The 13468-nt window shown below is 32.3% G+C and overlaps 1 protein-coding gene across 1 annotated transcript; it reads right to left on the bottom strand.

The window, feature by feature from the left end:
• Positions 1-1812: 1812 nt before the first annotated feature.
• LOC145610139 (E3 ubiquitin-protein ligase AIRP2-like) lies at positions 1813-7823 on the bottom strand. The gene is made up of 5 exons (XM_081665406.1): positions 7396-7823; positions 6069-6219; positions 5905-5971; positions 5570-5804; positions 1813-2400 (listed from the first exon to the last, which is right to left on the bottom strand). Exons 1-5 carry the CDS (start codon positions 7476-7478, stop codon positions 2190-2192), a joined length of 747 nt encoding a protein of 248 aa, XP_081521532.1. The 5' UTR covers positions 7479-7823; the 3' UTR covers positions 1813-2189.
• Positions 7824-13468: the final 5645 nt, after the last annotated feature.

Genomic DNA, 13468 nt, shown 5'->3' with positions numbered 1-13468 from the left:
ATAAGAGCTGCAATCGAGTGTGATATCTGCGGAGTAATAATTTCTTTTGTAATAAAACTTGTAGGCTTGTTATTATACAAGTAGTCAAGTACGGAGAATATACTAATAATATATTATATATCATCTTGAAAGAGTAGAATTAGAAGGAACGAACTAGAAGCAATTTGATATATACTAATAATACAAGTATATCATTTTGATAGAATATTTGATAATTCATAACTTACTTCAGTTTTTAGGGAATATTTGATAATTCATAACTTACTTCAGTTTTTAGGGAATATTTGATAATTCATAACTTACACTTCAGTTTTTAGAGCAATTTGATAAAAACCCAAGTTCTCAAAAATCCTAACACTATTAAAGCCTTTATATTTGATTTGAGTGATTAGTAGGGTTTATTCGTTTCAAAAAAAAAAAAAAAGTGATTAGTAGGGTTTATCAAAATTTGTAAACATTATTTATCTCAAAACACAACTTTCTACATTTCGTCAATCAATCAATCACAAAATCTATATTCCTATACTTTGGATCTCTAGATATATGTCAGTTTATTGACCACAAAATCAATAATCCATCACTATGGAATTTGAATCTACAACTTTTAATATCCACTAAAAACAAATAAAAACCCAAATCAATTCCAAGTATTCAAATTCTATTTGGATATGGATATTCCCTTTATAAAGACACCATCAAGTTCATTTTAAAAGGAGGTGCGTGTCATTGCTCTTAACCCCATACATCTATTTTAATCCCATACACTTTTGCTAAATTGATTGCTTACAATTGATTGCTAAATTGATTGCTTACAAAGTGTACATCCTCATCTCATCTCTTCTAGTGTGTGTTAAGAGTTAACAATTTGTCATTGTCACTAACTCACTACAAGCCCTACAAGCTACAAGGGAATAATTAGAATCATAGTTCGTTATTTATTACGGAGTACTAAATATCTTCTAAGGTTCGTTAATAATTATAGATTACAAAAATACATTAAATTACACTTAACAATATCTCACTTGAGAATGTTTTTAAATATATATAGTCGATGGTTTAGTCAAATCAGAACATCAAATTAGATAAGAGTCCCACAAAATCATATCAAACACTTTTTTTACTAAACCTTACTTGCTTACACCAAACCACCTTATAAAAAATCTAACATGGAATCTCTTAGAGGGCTCTATTTTGGAAAATTTTCAAAGTTTGATTAAATGAAAATTTTACAGTAGTCTTTTGAAATACGACTTCCATAATATTTTAATGATTATATAGTTCATAATTGACATATTTTTTCCAAGTAAATTAATTATATTACTTTATTAATGGTATTAAATTGTATTATCAACATTTTTTTGATTTATCAAATTTTTATTTTCATTTATGTAATTTTTATTCTTATTTTATAGTTTCTCAAAAAATAATTATTTTATGTTGGATTTAAATTTTCAAAATTTATAATTACATTGTAGAACTGTAAGACTAATGGTGGCCATTTTATAACTTGAAAAAAATAAACCGATCATATTATATATCATTAAAATGGTAGTTATTTTTCAAATGACCATCTTTGATTAAAGAACTTTTACTAAATTTAATCAGGAATCCTATTTTTAAAAATCAGGAGTTTTCAGATTTCCTAAATTGGAACTTTCAATACAGTACAACACATCTACAGTATAATTTTTTGATACCCAATTCGCCGCCCAGAACACCTATCAGATCGAATAATTTTAACAGCCTTACACGATATCCTGGTGAGCACAGCATCATCCGCGGCAGCAGAACTAAGAGATGAGAGGCATGTGATTCACAGCATAATATAAAGGAGTGCCTTGGGTTCCCGCATTGAATATAAACAAAAGAAAGGAGTTCTCCTCTCTTTCTACCCATTTTTTTTCTGAATAACAGAGCTGTACAAGCATGTACACATTTACCTACATACAAATTTACGGAACCCATAAAAGGAAACCACCTCACCCTTCCTTCTCTTGCCTGTGATAAATAAGGCACGAGAATTTACCACAGAATAGACAGCAAAGTCATTTAAAAGAACATTTGCACTTCTAACTAATCTAAACAGACCATAGTCTATAAGCAACTGTTGCGACAGCAAGAATACTGCAGGCTAACCACAGCTGCGACAGCAAGTATACTGTAGGCTAAACAGACCATAGTCCTTTCCCTCATTTCAGGTGTGAATCATATGCATCGAATAGGGATTCCGGAACAATCAGGGGCAACTTCTCTATATACATAAAAAGCCTCCTAAGATTCTCCTTCGTCAATGTTGTCATGTCAATCACGTCTCTACTGTCGGTGAACACCCAAAGATCTCCAGAGTTCACCCTCTTCAGACTATCTCGGCAAAAGGGGCAGGATTGTGATCTTGAGCGCCTGCAACATGTAATAATCACTCTCAATTCTGCTCTGAAGATAACACAGATGAAAAATTCAAGTGATCAGGGGAGAAATAACTATCGAAGCACACAGCAGAGATTATAAAATAACAAGGTCATTCTTCTTAAAATTATTATTTCTATTGCCAAATTTCGTCTATCCTTTTATGTAAATACAAAGGTTGCCAAAAGTCATTTACATAAATGGCCTTACATTTTGTAGTAGACTGATAAGTTCACTCACAAAACCTTCATATACCAATCAAGTCTTTTAAGTTTTAACCCATTGACAACAGCAACAAGGAAAATGTGACTCAAAATGAGTGGCAAAAAAAAAAAATATCAGAACGTGATGATCTTGTAGTTCTGAGTCTTCTGACCATTACTATAGAATATGATATACACAACATAATTGTATATGTAAGGCACACTGTCGCATACCACAGATCAAGGAACTAGTCATGGATATCATAGGGAGGCTTGTTATATCTTAAGAGTGGCACTTTATGGCTATTCAAGCATGATGCTATGAAATTTCTATTCTGTAACTTCTAGGTGACCTTTTTGCAACAAAATGGCCTGTGAAATGTATTTTGGATACAGTATTACATAAATACCAGACTAGCAACCCCCACTCCCCCAGAAAAAAATATATAAATAAATAAATCATTTTGGCCATACAAGCTGAATTGAAAACTTAAAAAATTTCTAGGTCTCAAGAACAGTATACAGGCATTGTTAAACCCAAGATCCAAAAAATAAGCTCAAGGCCACACCATTTAAAGGATAATATACCTATAAACCAACCAGCAACTGCGACTGGTGTACCTATGTCAGTTATGTCTATACAAGTAATTTGGCGATGCACAAGTAATATGCTCGACATAAAAATACTGATTTTAGTACCTCACTTCATCCTCATCTTGGTTAACATCTTTGAAACATCAAGCACATCTTTTATTTACACAGCTTCAGCCTCTTACTTCTAAAGTCAACTCTTAGCTTCTCACATTGAATTGCAATAATACCTCAACATAAAACTGTATAGGCCTATTACTACACAGATGTGCAGCCGTCATGCGTTTTGTCACGGCAAACAACTGAACAGGGCTCCAAAGAAAAGGAGATAGTAAAATAAAAAATATGTTACAAAAGCTAAGCTGCTGCGCAGTCACCTTTTTTAGTTTACAAGAATCACAACAGTGCCCTTAATTTAATGTAAGCACTTGAAGGTAACATACCAAAGCACTACAATCAAACCTTTAAAAGTGGAAACAATTTTCATAATAACAAAGAATTGGAGGAGTTTCAAACCCCAATATAATCAAAAGGGCGAAAAGGCCACTAATCCAATTCATGTACTTATACCCCAATATCAGGCAAGTAGGTAACACTGAAGTAACCAAGTAGAGGACAAAAGAGCAGCCATCTCCATCTACAGAATTTTAGAGCTTCCTAGCCTAGAGTCCCTGCTCCCTACTACTACAAGCGCATATTTAACCACTTTCTCGTAGTATATTAAAAACTGGATACAAGAAACAGCTCTAGGTTATTAAAAAAAAAATCCACTATAGACGCAAAGAGGTTACCTCAGCATTGAATCATGGGCTAGGCAAATCTGTCCATTTCTTGACAGGCCAAATTTTTTATTTAAAAAAAATATCCTTCTCAGCAAGGTAGAGTTGGTGCCTCAGAAAAACAAATTTATAATCGAATTTTATTATCGATATTATATTACCAAAATGCAGAGTTGGTGCCTCAGAAAAATAATTTTTTTTGAAAAATCACCTAAGAAAAGCTACACCTCTATTTAATAAAGTCGGACAAAAACGGAAGGATTAAAAAAAAAGGCCAGTCAGACTTCCAACAAGTAGCATTGATGGGCACTATTTTTCAACTCAATAGCTTTAGTGCTCCATTTGCACTAAAAAACAAGTTCCCTTCACTTCTTCCCTTTCCCATTAGTAGCAGTAGCACAGCGTCGTCAAAGCCATGACCTAACTAGAGCAGCAAAAACTCTTTCTCGTAAATACATGATGTCATGACCCAATTAACCAACTTGGAAACAGAATCAATAAGACAAACTCCACTCTTAAGGCCCAGCTACAGATTATTTATGTGTGTTTAGCAAGATCAAGTTCAACAATTCAAGGCTTCTACAACTTGATCAGTTAGCAACCTCTAATAAGATAAATTCTCCAACTTTAGAAGCTTAAAAAACACCTGAAAATAGCTGCTGGCCCTGCTGCCCACCCTTATCTCTTTCTTATTTCCTTCTAAATTTCCCTCTTCACATCTAGCATGCAATAACTTAAGCTGGCATCCAAGTTATCAACAAGCATCTTTTGCTGACATCGAACAAGCATGCAACAAGAATCCAAAATCCTTATACAAAATCTCCAGGACAAAACTGTCACCCTAGGACCAACACAGCAAGGCAGCATGCCAAAGCAGCTAACCACTATTACAACTGGGAAGACATAATATGAACAGCCTTGACATACCATCAAGTCAGGCTTGTTTCCAACAGAAGAAAAGAAGGACCAGGTTGCTTTGGGGGACCTCAATGCCCTGAACTAAAATAGACTAATGTGAGAGGAAAAAAGAAAAGGGGTCAACAAAGATATGGTCAAGGAAAATAGAGATTATCTCAAGAGATGTTCCAGTGTTATTGTGGGTGAACACAGGACAGTGAACATGCATCATTTCTGTAACATGACAGATCCACCAAATGAGCCTCAACCATCAATAGACAGAGAATTAAAAAAAAACAAACCCCCAATAACAAATTGACAGCAGAGGTTCTGACCTTGACCGATGTAGCAGAAAGCATCATCACATATAAACCTTTTCTATAGGGGAGGCAAAAAGAGGACTCTTTTTGGGCAACGTTGATGGCTTTGGCAAAGAGCATGAGGATCAGAGGATGTGCTAATATTTGCAAACTATATGTTAAAAAATTTTATAAAAAAAAAAGTTTGGGCCGAGAGATTGTCTTCAAGAGAAGCAAGAACCGCAGCTGTCTTAAAGACGGACTAACATTGAAGGCTTCACAGCTGTTAGATTAGCTGGCTAGACTCTTATCAAAATTGTGTATACAAAGAAAAAGAGATTCTCAAGAAATCAAATTTTCCTCAAAACCCTCCAACAGAAAACTTTGAACTTACCATTCTCGATAACACTTTAGGCACATGACATGGTTGCAATTGGGCAGCACAATTTTGCTGTAATTCTCCATGCAAATACCACACTCTTCCTCTCTTTCAATATCCATATCTGTATACTGCCTATATTCCTCTTCATCTCTTTTCCGATATCTCTCCATGCAAACAACTTTTTGTTTTTTATCCTCGGTATCAGTAACGCCACTTTGAAGTTGTAATAATGAGGGATATATTACCGCTGCCAACAAGAAGGAACATATATCATACAAAAGAAGAGGTAAGCAGCCATATATGTGGCTCAAGGTTTGCATTACATTAAACTACAATAGCACACCTACCATAAAACTCTCGGATACTTGCTTTTCTTTCATGTGTTGACATGGTAGTGGTGCCATCCACATAAACCTGCATAGAAAGAGGGCAGCTAAGCAACAAGCTAAAACATTGCACATAGCATTAAACAGCTACTCCGTAAAACCAATTTAGAAGATTAATAGCCAACCTTATAAATTAGAATTCTCAACAGACCAAGTGCCCCAGCCAAGTTGCAATCGGTCCACTGGACCAAGAAAAGCAAGAAATGGGCAGCAGGAGCGTATGACATTCTCATTTGAAGGCAAGCCCCATCATATTGTCTAGGGAATTCTGATGCCCTGCGAAAAAACAAAACAAAACAAAAATCAAAAAGATAATACTTGAACTTGGTCAACTAAGGAATTTGCACCTCTCACTATCTTTGAAACAGTAAATGACCACAAAAAGATAGCATAATAATACTGATTACTGAAGATAATACGACAGTTGAATAGGCATTAGCAAGCATTACTAGCTATAAATCCATAATAACTTCCAAGTCCAAAACCAAAAACCCCAACTAAACCCATTATTAAAATTTAAAACTTAATCTTATACACATACCAGTTTCAGTGATATTGATCATAATCACAGTATGTAGTATTCAAATTCAGTAATATTGATCTGCTCAACAAAACACATACTCTACCACTCCATTCCAATGGGACTACAAATCGAAAACTCTAAGCAAATGCAGATTAAACTCCACAAAGATACCACAATAGTCAGCATTATAATTGCACAATTAACTTAAAGCACCAAACAATTCCGGCTCCACCGCGATAACACCATAAGTCCATAATTATTAAACTTCACAAACAAATCTCCCATGTCATTATCCTTAACAACCCCACTTCATTGAAAGTTCAAACAGTTAGGTACGTGGGGTATGCATGAATAACTCAAAAACAATGAACATCATCATCATATTATCCTTCAAAATTCATCAAACCGACAGCTCACCGACCGCACCGTCTCACAAATATCTTCCTTCAGGGATTGAATTCATTGTTAATTGTGAAAATTAATGAGCTTAATCAAAGAAAATACAATTCACAGCAAAGTGTTGATCAAAAAGTACTAAAATTTTGTAACCATAAATATCATAAGAGCTTAATAAGAACAATCTAAAACCCACAAATAAAACTACAGTACACTAAGATAACAACAATCCAGTGAATAACAGCTTTTGGTTTAAGTCTCGGGAGTGGTGCCTGTTCCACAGGACCTGGAATCGAATCTCATCTATTTAATTACATCATTGTCCTTTACGACTCTCTTTGCACTTGAAAAAAAAAAATAAACATCAACCCAGAATCATAAGATTTATAAGGGTAAATGGGGAATCAATCATCAAAGAATCCAAAAAGGAAACTTCATCCAGAAAATTCAGATAATATCCCAAAATAAAATGAACTTCTCAAAATTTAAAAATAATGAAAAAGAAAATAAAAAAGTAATTGTTGATAGCTTACAGAGTATTAGCATGTTGAATATCAGCTTCTAGAACTTTCAGAGAATCCTTGAACGACTTTCGCATGGGAGAAGCCACATACATTTCCAATAATTTCTATATCCTCTGTTTCTTCTTTCAAACCCTCAAATTTAACCCCAGAATAATAATAATCAAAAACAAGAACTAAATAAAACCCAGAATTTCACCATCAAATTAAATTAAATTTGAATCAAACCCATCAACTAATTGATGATATTTAACCAAAAATCTTTCAATTTGAAATTAAAAAAAAAAATAATAAGAATTTGCAAATTCAAAAACCCAGAAAAACCCTAACAAAAAGTACACATAAAAATTTTTTGTTTCTCTCTCCAGAATTGTATGAGGTTTCTCTCTCTGAAAGAGAAGAAAATCTTAGCCCTTTTTCTGGGTTCTTCTTTGAACTTCTTTTTAATTTTGATTTTTTTTAATTTTTTTTTCCTTTTCTAGGGAAAAGGTGGATGATGTGAGAAATTGACAAGTGGAACTATGCAATAAATGTCATTGTGAGGTTTTACTCAAGAAAAAATAAAAATCACCTGCCAGAAAATATTTTAAACAAGGTAATGATATATGTGACCAAAAGATTTATATCCTTTCTAAAATGGAATTAAGTTGAGAATTCAGGACAGAATCACGGGCAAATCGGTATAATAAATGTTATAACATTAAGTATTGATGTAATAACAACAAAATGATAAAAGATTGTTTCATTAAAAAATTTGATAAAGATAAAATTGATAATGATGATAGTAATTAAAAATTAATGATGAAGGGTTAAAAAATTAGTAAAATAATAATGATGGATAATGATAAAATGGTGGAATTGCCTTATCCAATCTTTTTGGTTTGTCAAAACAAGCCACCCCACTATTTCAGTGGCTTGATTTTTAGCTTATCTTTTGCTTTCAAGAGCTCCTATTGTTGACTTTTATTTGTACTATTTTTAATGTCTAGAATATAAATTATCTTTTGGAGAAATATCTTAGACAAGTGGTGACTAGGATATTTCTTATTTTTATTACTTGTGAAGTTGTGAGATGTCATATAGTTTTATACAGTATAATTTGTTATTCTGTCAACATAATTTGTAATCATACTTTCATTGAAATTCTTAATCATGACTATGCACAGAGTAATTTATTCTGGTCTATTTAAAGTGTGAAGCTTATAAAAATTTGTTTACAAAAAATAATTTAGTTGTAGTTCGTTCATTAGAGAAATAGAAAGTCCCCGAACACTTTTATTTTACGTACATTTGACATGAGGATATGGATAAGAAGAATAAAAATGTGAATATATAAGGAAATTGGTGGGTGATTATGGTTAAACAAGTATTATCTCTTTTTTTTTTTTTGGTGTTTAGAGAGCCACAAGGGCGGGTGATGAGAATCAATCTCAAGGTTTCTTGGAATCGGGAGAGGAGCTCTAAGCCTCTAACCACTTGAGCTATCCCTCACTTTCATATTTAGTATGAGTTATGAATAAGGGTCTATTCATATTTACTTAATTTCAGTTCAGTTCAGTTCAGCTCCAATCAGTTCAGTTCAGCTCTTAATTTCCCTCTCTCATAAAATATTCATTTCAGCTCAGTTTAGTTCAATTTAGTTCAGCTTCAATCAGTTCAGTTCAGTTCCGTTCAGCTTAGTTCAGTAAATGTGAACAGGCCCTAAGAATGTAATATGGAGCAAGGTTAAGGGTTTGTTTATTTCAGATTATTTTCAGTTCAGTTTAGTTTAGTTCAGTTCAGAAGAATTCAGTTCTTAATTTCCTTCTCTCATAAAATATCTAGTTCAGTTCGTTCAATTAGAGCAGGCCCTAACAATCCTTCTTTCTCTCAACCTTTCATTTACAATCGTTATTATCACTACTTATATATACCATACCTCACTACGTACCACTCCTCTCTAAAGACTCTAATTACAGGATTTGATAGATAAGGATGGGATCTTTTCCTTTCCCATCCCTCCGTTAATCCTTATTCCCTTATAATATACATTACACTTGTTTTATTCCATCGTCATTATCTGATCTCTATCCCTTTTTCTTTTATCACTCTCCGTGTTAAATGAAAGTGAAAGGATTTCAATTTTAAATAATTATGTTGATAATGGACATAGATAAATGAACGTTGAGTTGTTATCATTTTGTAAGAGATACTGAGTAATACAAGCACTAGAATAACTAGATAAATCCTCTTATAAATCCACTCATTAATTCATCAACAATAATTTACATCAATTTCCACTCTTTTATCTTTCTAATTCTATAGGTATAACTAAATTCATCGAATATTGTACTCTCACGCTTTAGAATATTATTGGTAAAACCCGCATTAATTAACATTATTTGTGCTAAATTGCCGCAGATTATAGTGATATACTTGTTTAAAAAAACAGGGGTAACAAATGTTTATTTTGCCAATCCCTTTACACTCAAAATTATAAACATATATTAACATTACATATTTACACACTAGGTAAGTCATTATTGAATCAATATAATACAGTATAATCCCAAAATTAAACTACAATATATCTTCTTAATACTAGCACAATTATATTGCACTCGGCAAGTCGGCAAACTTACAAAACCATGAGTCATGCATGCATGCATGCAGCTATTCTTTGAATCCACCAAAACCATGAATTGCCCAACCAACCACTCGCAACTCAATTTCACCGCACCGTTTATTCTACAACTCATCAATTCGCCAAATTAAACTAGACTACAATTACATTCATATTAGCTAGTTTTACAATGGAGTAATCTTCTTTCATTCACTCGATTTAATTTGATTTCCAAGGCACTATATTATTTTTTTTATTAGTTGGGTTGTAAATTACTCTATCATCATTATACCACCATTAGAATTATAGGGAATCATATCATAATTCATAATGAAGCACATGCACGTTTGATGTTTCTTAATCAAAAGCAAATTAAATATTAATCCCTGTTTAGTGATAGTTAAAGTTGACATTTCTTCATTTCTTCTTCCGTTTTTTTTTTTTTTTTTTGACATTTCTTCTTGGGGGCACGGTTAGGTGGCCATAACCGTTCGGATTTGGTATGAGGGGTAAAAATAAAAATAAAAAAGTTTTAATTTTTTTTTTTTTATTTCGTAATAATTACTGTAGTATATATAAAAGTTTGATTGACACATGTGTAGGTATTACTTTGATCAATAGTCATAATAATACGAGTATTTAATATGTAAGAAGTATAAAAGTTGATATAATGAAAATATACAAAAACACCAATTCGAGTTAGGCCTCATGTGATGTCCCGAGTTACTATATTAATTCCATGATTATAATCCTTAATCATATTTAAACTTACCAAAATGACAAATAATATGGTATAGATTAATTATTGGCAAGCAATATAAATTTGAAACTTGAGGTTTTAAGTTTAAACCTTGTTTAATTCATATTTTTAAACACGTGAAATGAAGTAAATGATTAATCGAGGAAGAGCTAAAATAAGAGGACGGATTGATTTCAAATACAAAATTCAAAATATTGAATATTCTTTAATTACAACGTTTTTTCTTTTTTTTTTTTTGAATGGCATCTTATTCAAAGATTAATAAATGCAAGTCCAATTAAACAAGGAGGATCGAGAATATACTAGATGTTGCGGTTGTTTTTGTCAACTTTAAGAGGTGTCCAAATGCCTTAATCCTCATTTTCTGACGTCTTGTTGGACATAATAAAGTAATAAATTATTTTAGACGGATTTTTTTTAAGAAAAAAATGACGAAAAAACAATAAATATTCGAAAACAGGAGTTCTATACACTTGAAACCTGGACCGCAGTTGGTTTAATCTAGGATTAGAGTAGGTAATGAGATAAAATCGGACATATTTGGATTAATTTAGTTGTGGGTGGTAGATAGCTCAGCACTAAGTACAAGCACATTAAGTCACTAAATCACTTAATTAATTCCAATTTTCTTTATTCTTTCCTCAATAAATATTCAAAATTTTCCAGTGTCTAAATTTTTGTAAAAAAATATCCCAAATTGTCTTAATATAATGCACAATGGTCTACTAAATTGTTAATCTTCTTCATTTAATCATTCTCTAAATTATTAGAGGCATCAAATTTCGATCAGGATGTAGTTGATCACCTCCTCCATTTATAATTCTCTCTTCTATCTCTTCCTCCTTTAAAACACTTAACAACTTAGGGTCTGTTATGATTGATTGAACTGAACTGAATTTATTGGAGCTGAACTGAACTGAATATTTTATGAGAGGAGGAAATTAAAAATTGAATTGAACTGAACTTATTAGAATTAAACTGAATTGAAAATAATGTGAAGATAACAGGCCCCTTAGTTGTTCTAGAGGCTACCAACTTTTTGGTTGAGGATAAGCCCCCCTAATTTCTTGTTATTTCATTAGTTTTTGTTTTATGCTTATACTTTATTTTTGTAGGTGCATCACTTTAAAATCACGGATTTCTAAATAATATTTGGAGATGGGATAGATGGAGATAAAGGAAAAGGAACACCCTATGTGACAGTTAGGGTTGTATACCAGCCCAAAACTGGACTGGACCTGTTGGGATCAGGACCTGAATTAAAGAATTTTGAGGATCGAAGACCGGACTTGATTCAACAGGTCCAGTTCTGGGTCAGACATGATGCAACAGGTTCGGTCCAGGTTTGGACTTGAACGGACCTGTTTTGTGATTTTTTCGATTTTTTTTTTAATAAATAACATTTTGGAACTGTTATGATGATTTTAGACCTATTGCATAATTTGGACTTATTTTGATTATTGAAAAAAAAAACACAATTTTATCGGGTTTTAGGTCCAGACCTTAAAACTCGGTTTTAGACCTGATTCGGACCGGGACCTGAATCCTTGAATTTCAAGGATCGAGACCGGACCTGAATCTACAGTTCTGGGCCAGGTTCGGTTCCGGTCGGTTTTCAGGTCTGGTCTTGTTTATGTACACCCCCCTAGTGATAGGGAGAGAAAAAGAGAGAATTTATTAACTAAAAATAAAAGTAATGCATCTAAATTAAAAGATCCATATATAGAAAGTGATTTATGTAATACTCCCTCCGTTTTTTTTTATATGCATCACTTTGACAATTACACTATTCACATGCCATGGTTGACTTAATTTTTTCACCTCTAAAAAATGAATATATGTTATTATATAATATATCATAAGATTCGTCATAATGTCTAGTTTCATAATATAATTCTGTTACAATTTTACTAATACGCAATTAAAGATATTTATGGTCAAAGTAGTGTCTTGGCAAATGTGCCGGTCAAACTGATGCATAAAAAAAATAGAGGGAGTAAAAAGGTTTTGTTTGACAATGAAATTTGCAAGAAAAATTGGTTTTTCTTATAAGGATTTGTGCAATACAAAAGTCAATTCTACATCTTCAATCAGTTGCATCAAATTTTAATTAAAAAAAAAAATTGCTATTACTTAACAGTTTCAGTTAGAAATCTGTTAATGGTTAATCATTATTTTTTTTTTCTTTGATTTGCATGCCAAAAAATGTTCTTTTTAGGGGTCATTTTACTCCTTAAGTTTCCAAATTGAGCTTGGTATTGGTAAAAAAATAATGTAAGGGTCTGTTCTTATTTACTGAACTGAGCTGAAATGAACTAAATTGAACTGAACTAAACTGAATAGAGCTAATATGAATTGTTTATGAGATAAGGAAATTAGGAACTGAACTGAAATTAAGATGAAGAGAACAGGCCAAAAGTGTCTCATTTTACGTATAAAAAATGTATTTGTGTTTGCGAGCAACTATTCTTTTTGTCGCGAAATTTGCTCAATCCAAATTTTTAAGAGTCCAAATTAGGAGTGTCTATTATTCATATTAATACCGAAAAATCTATCCAAGCAAAATTGAATTATTAACTCGAATCATATTGAAAAGTTTTGAAAATTCGAATTTTCAGCTTATACTAGATTGGCCTTGTTTGGATCCAAAAAAACCGAAATAATTGAAATATGAAAACATGATTTTAAAAAATTAAGATTGTCTATATTAATCATATGAAGCT

The sequence above is a fragment of the Chenopodium album genome, chromosome 24 (genome assembly GCF_948465745.1).
Source record: "Chenopodium album chromosome 24, dcCheAlbu1.1, whole genome shotgun sequence".
NCBI classification, from domain to species: Eukaryota; Viridiplantae; Streptophyta; class Magnoliopsida; order Caryophyllales; family Amaranthaceae; genus Chenopodium; species Chenopodium album.
Note: the sequence above shows the minus strand (reverse complement) of the source record. Positions and strands in the feature narration are given on the sequence as shown.

What these genes read in the sequence shown, in the direction of transcription:
- LOC145610139 (XM_081665406.1), bottom strand. Translation starts at nt 7,478, where the DNA reads ATGTATGTGGCTTCTCCCATGCGAAAGTCGTTCAAGGATTCTCTGAAA. An exon ending in ATTCAACATGCTAATACTCT is followed by an intron (nt 6,220 to 7,395) that starts GTAAGCTATCAA and finishes GTTTTTTCGCAG; the next exon opens with GGCATCAGAATTCCCTAGAC. An exon ending in TGAGAATTCTAATTTATAAG is followed by an intron (nt 5,972 to 6,068) that starts GTTGGCTATTAA and finishes CTTTCTATGCAG; the next exon opens with GTTTATGTGGATGGCACCAC.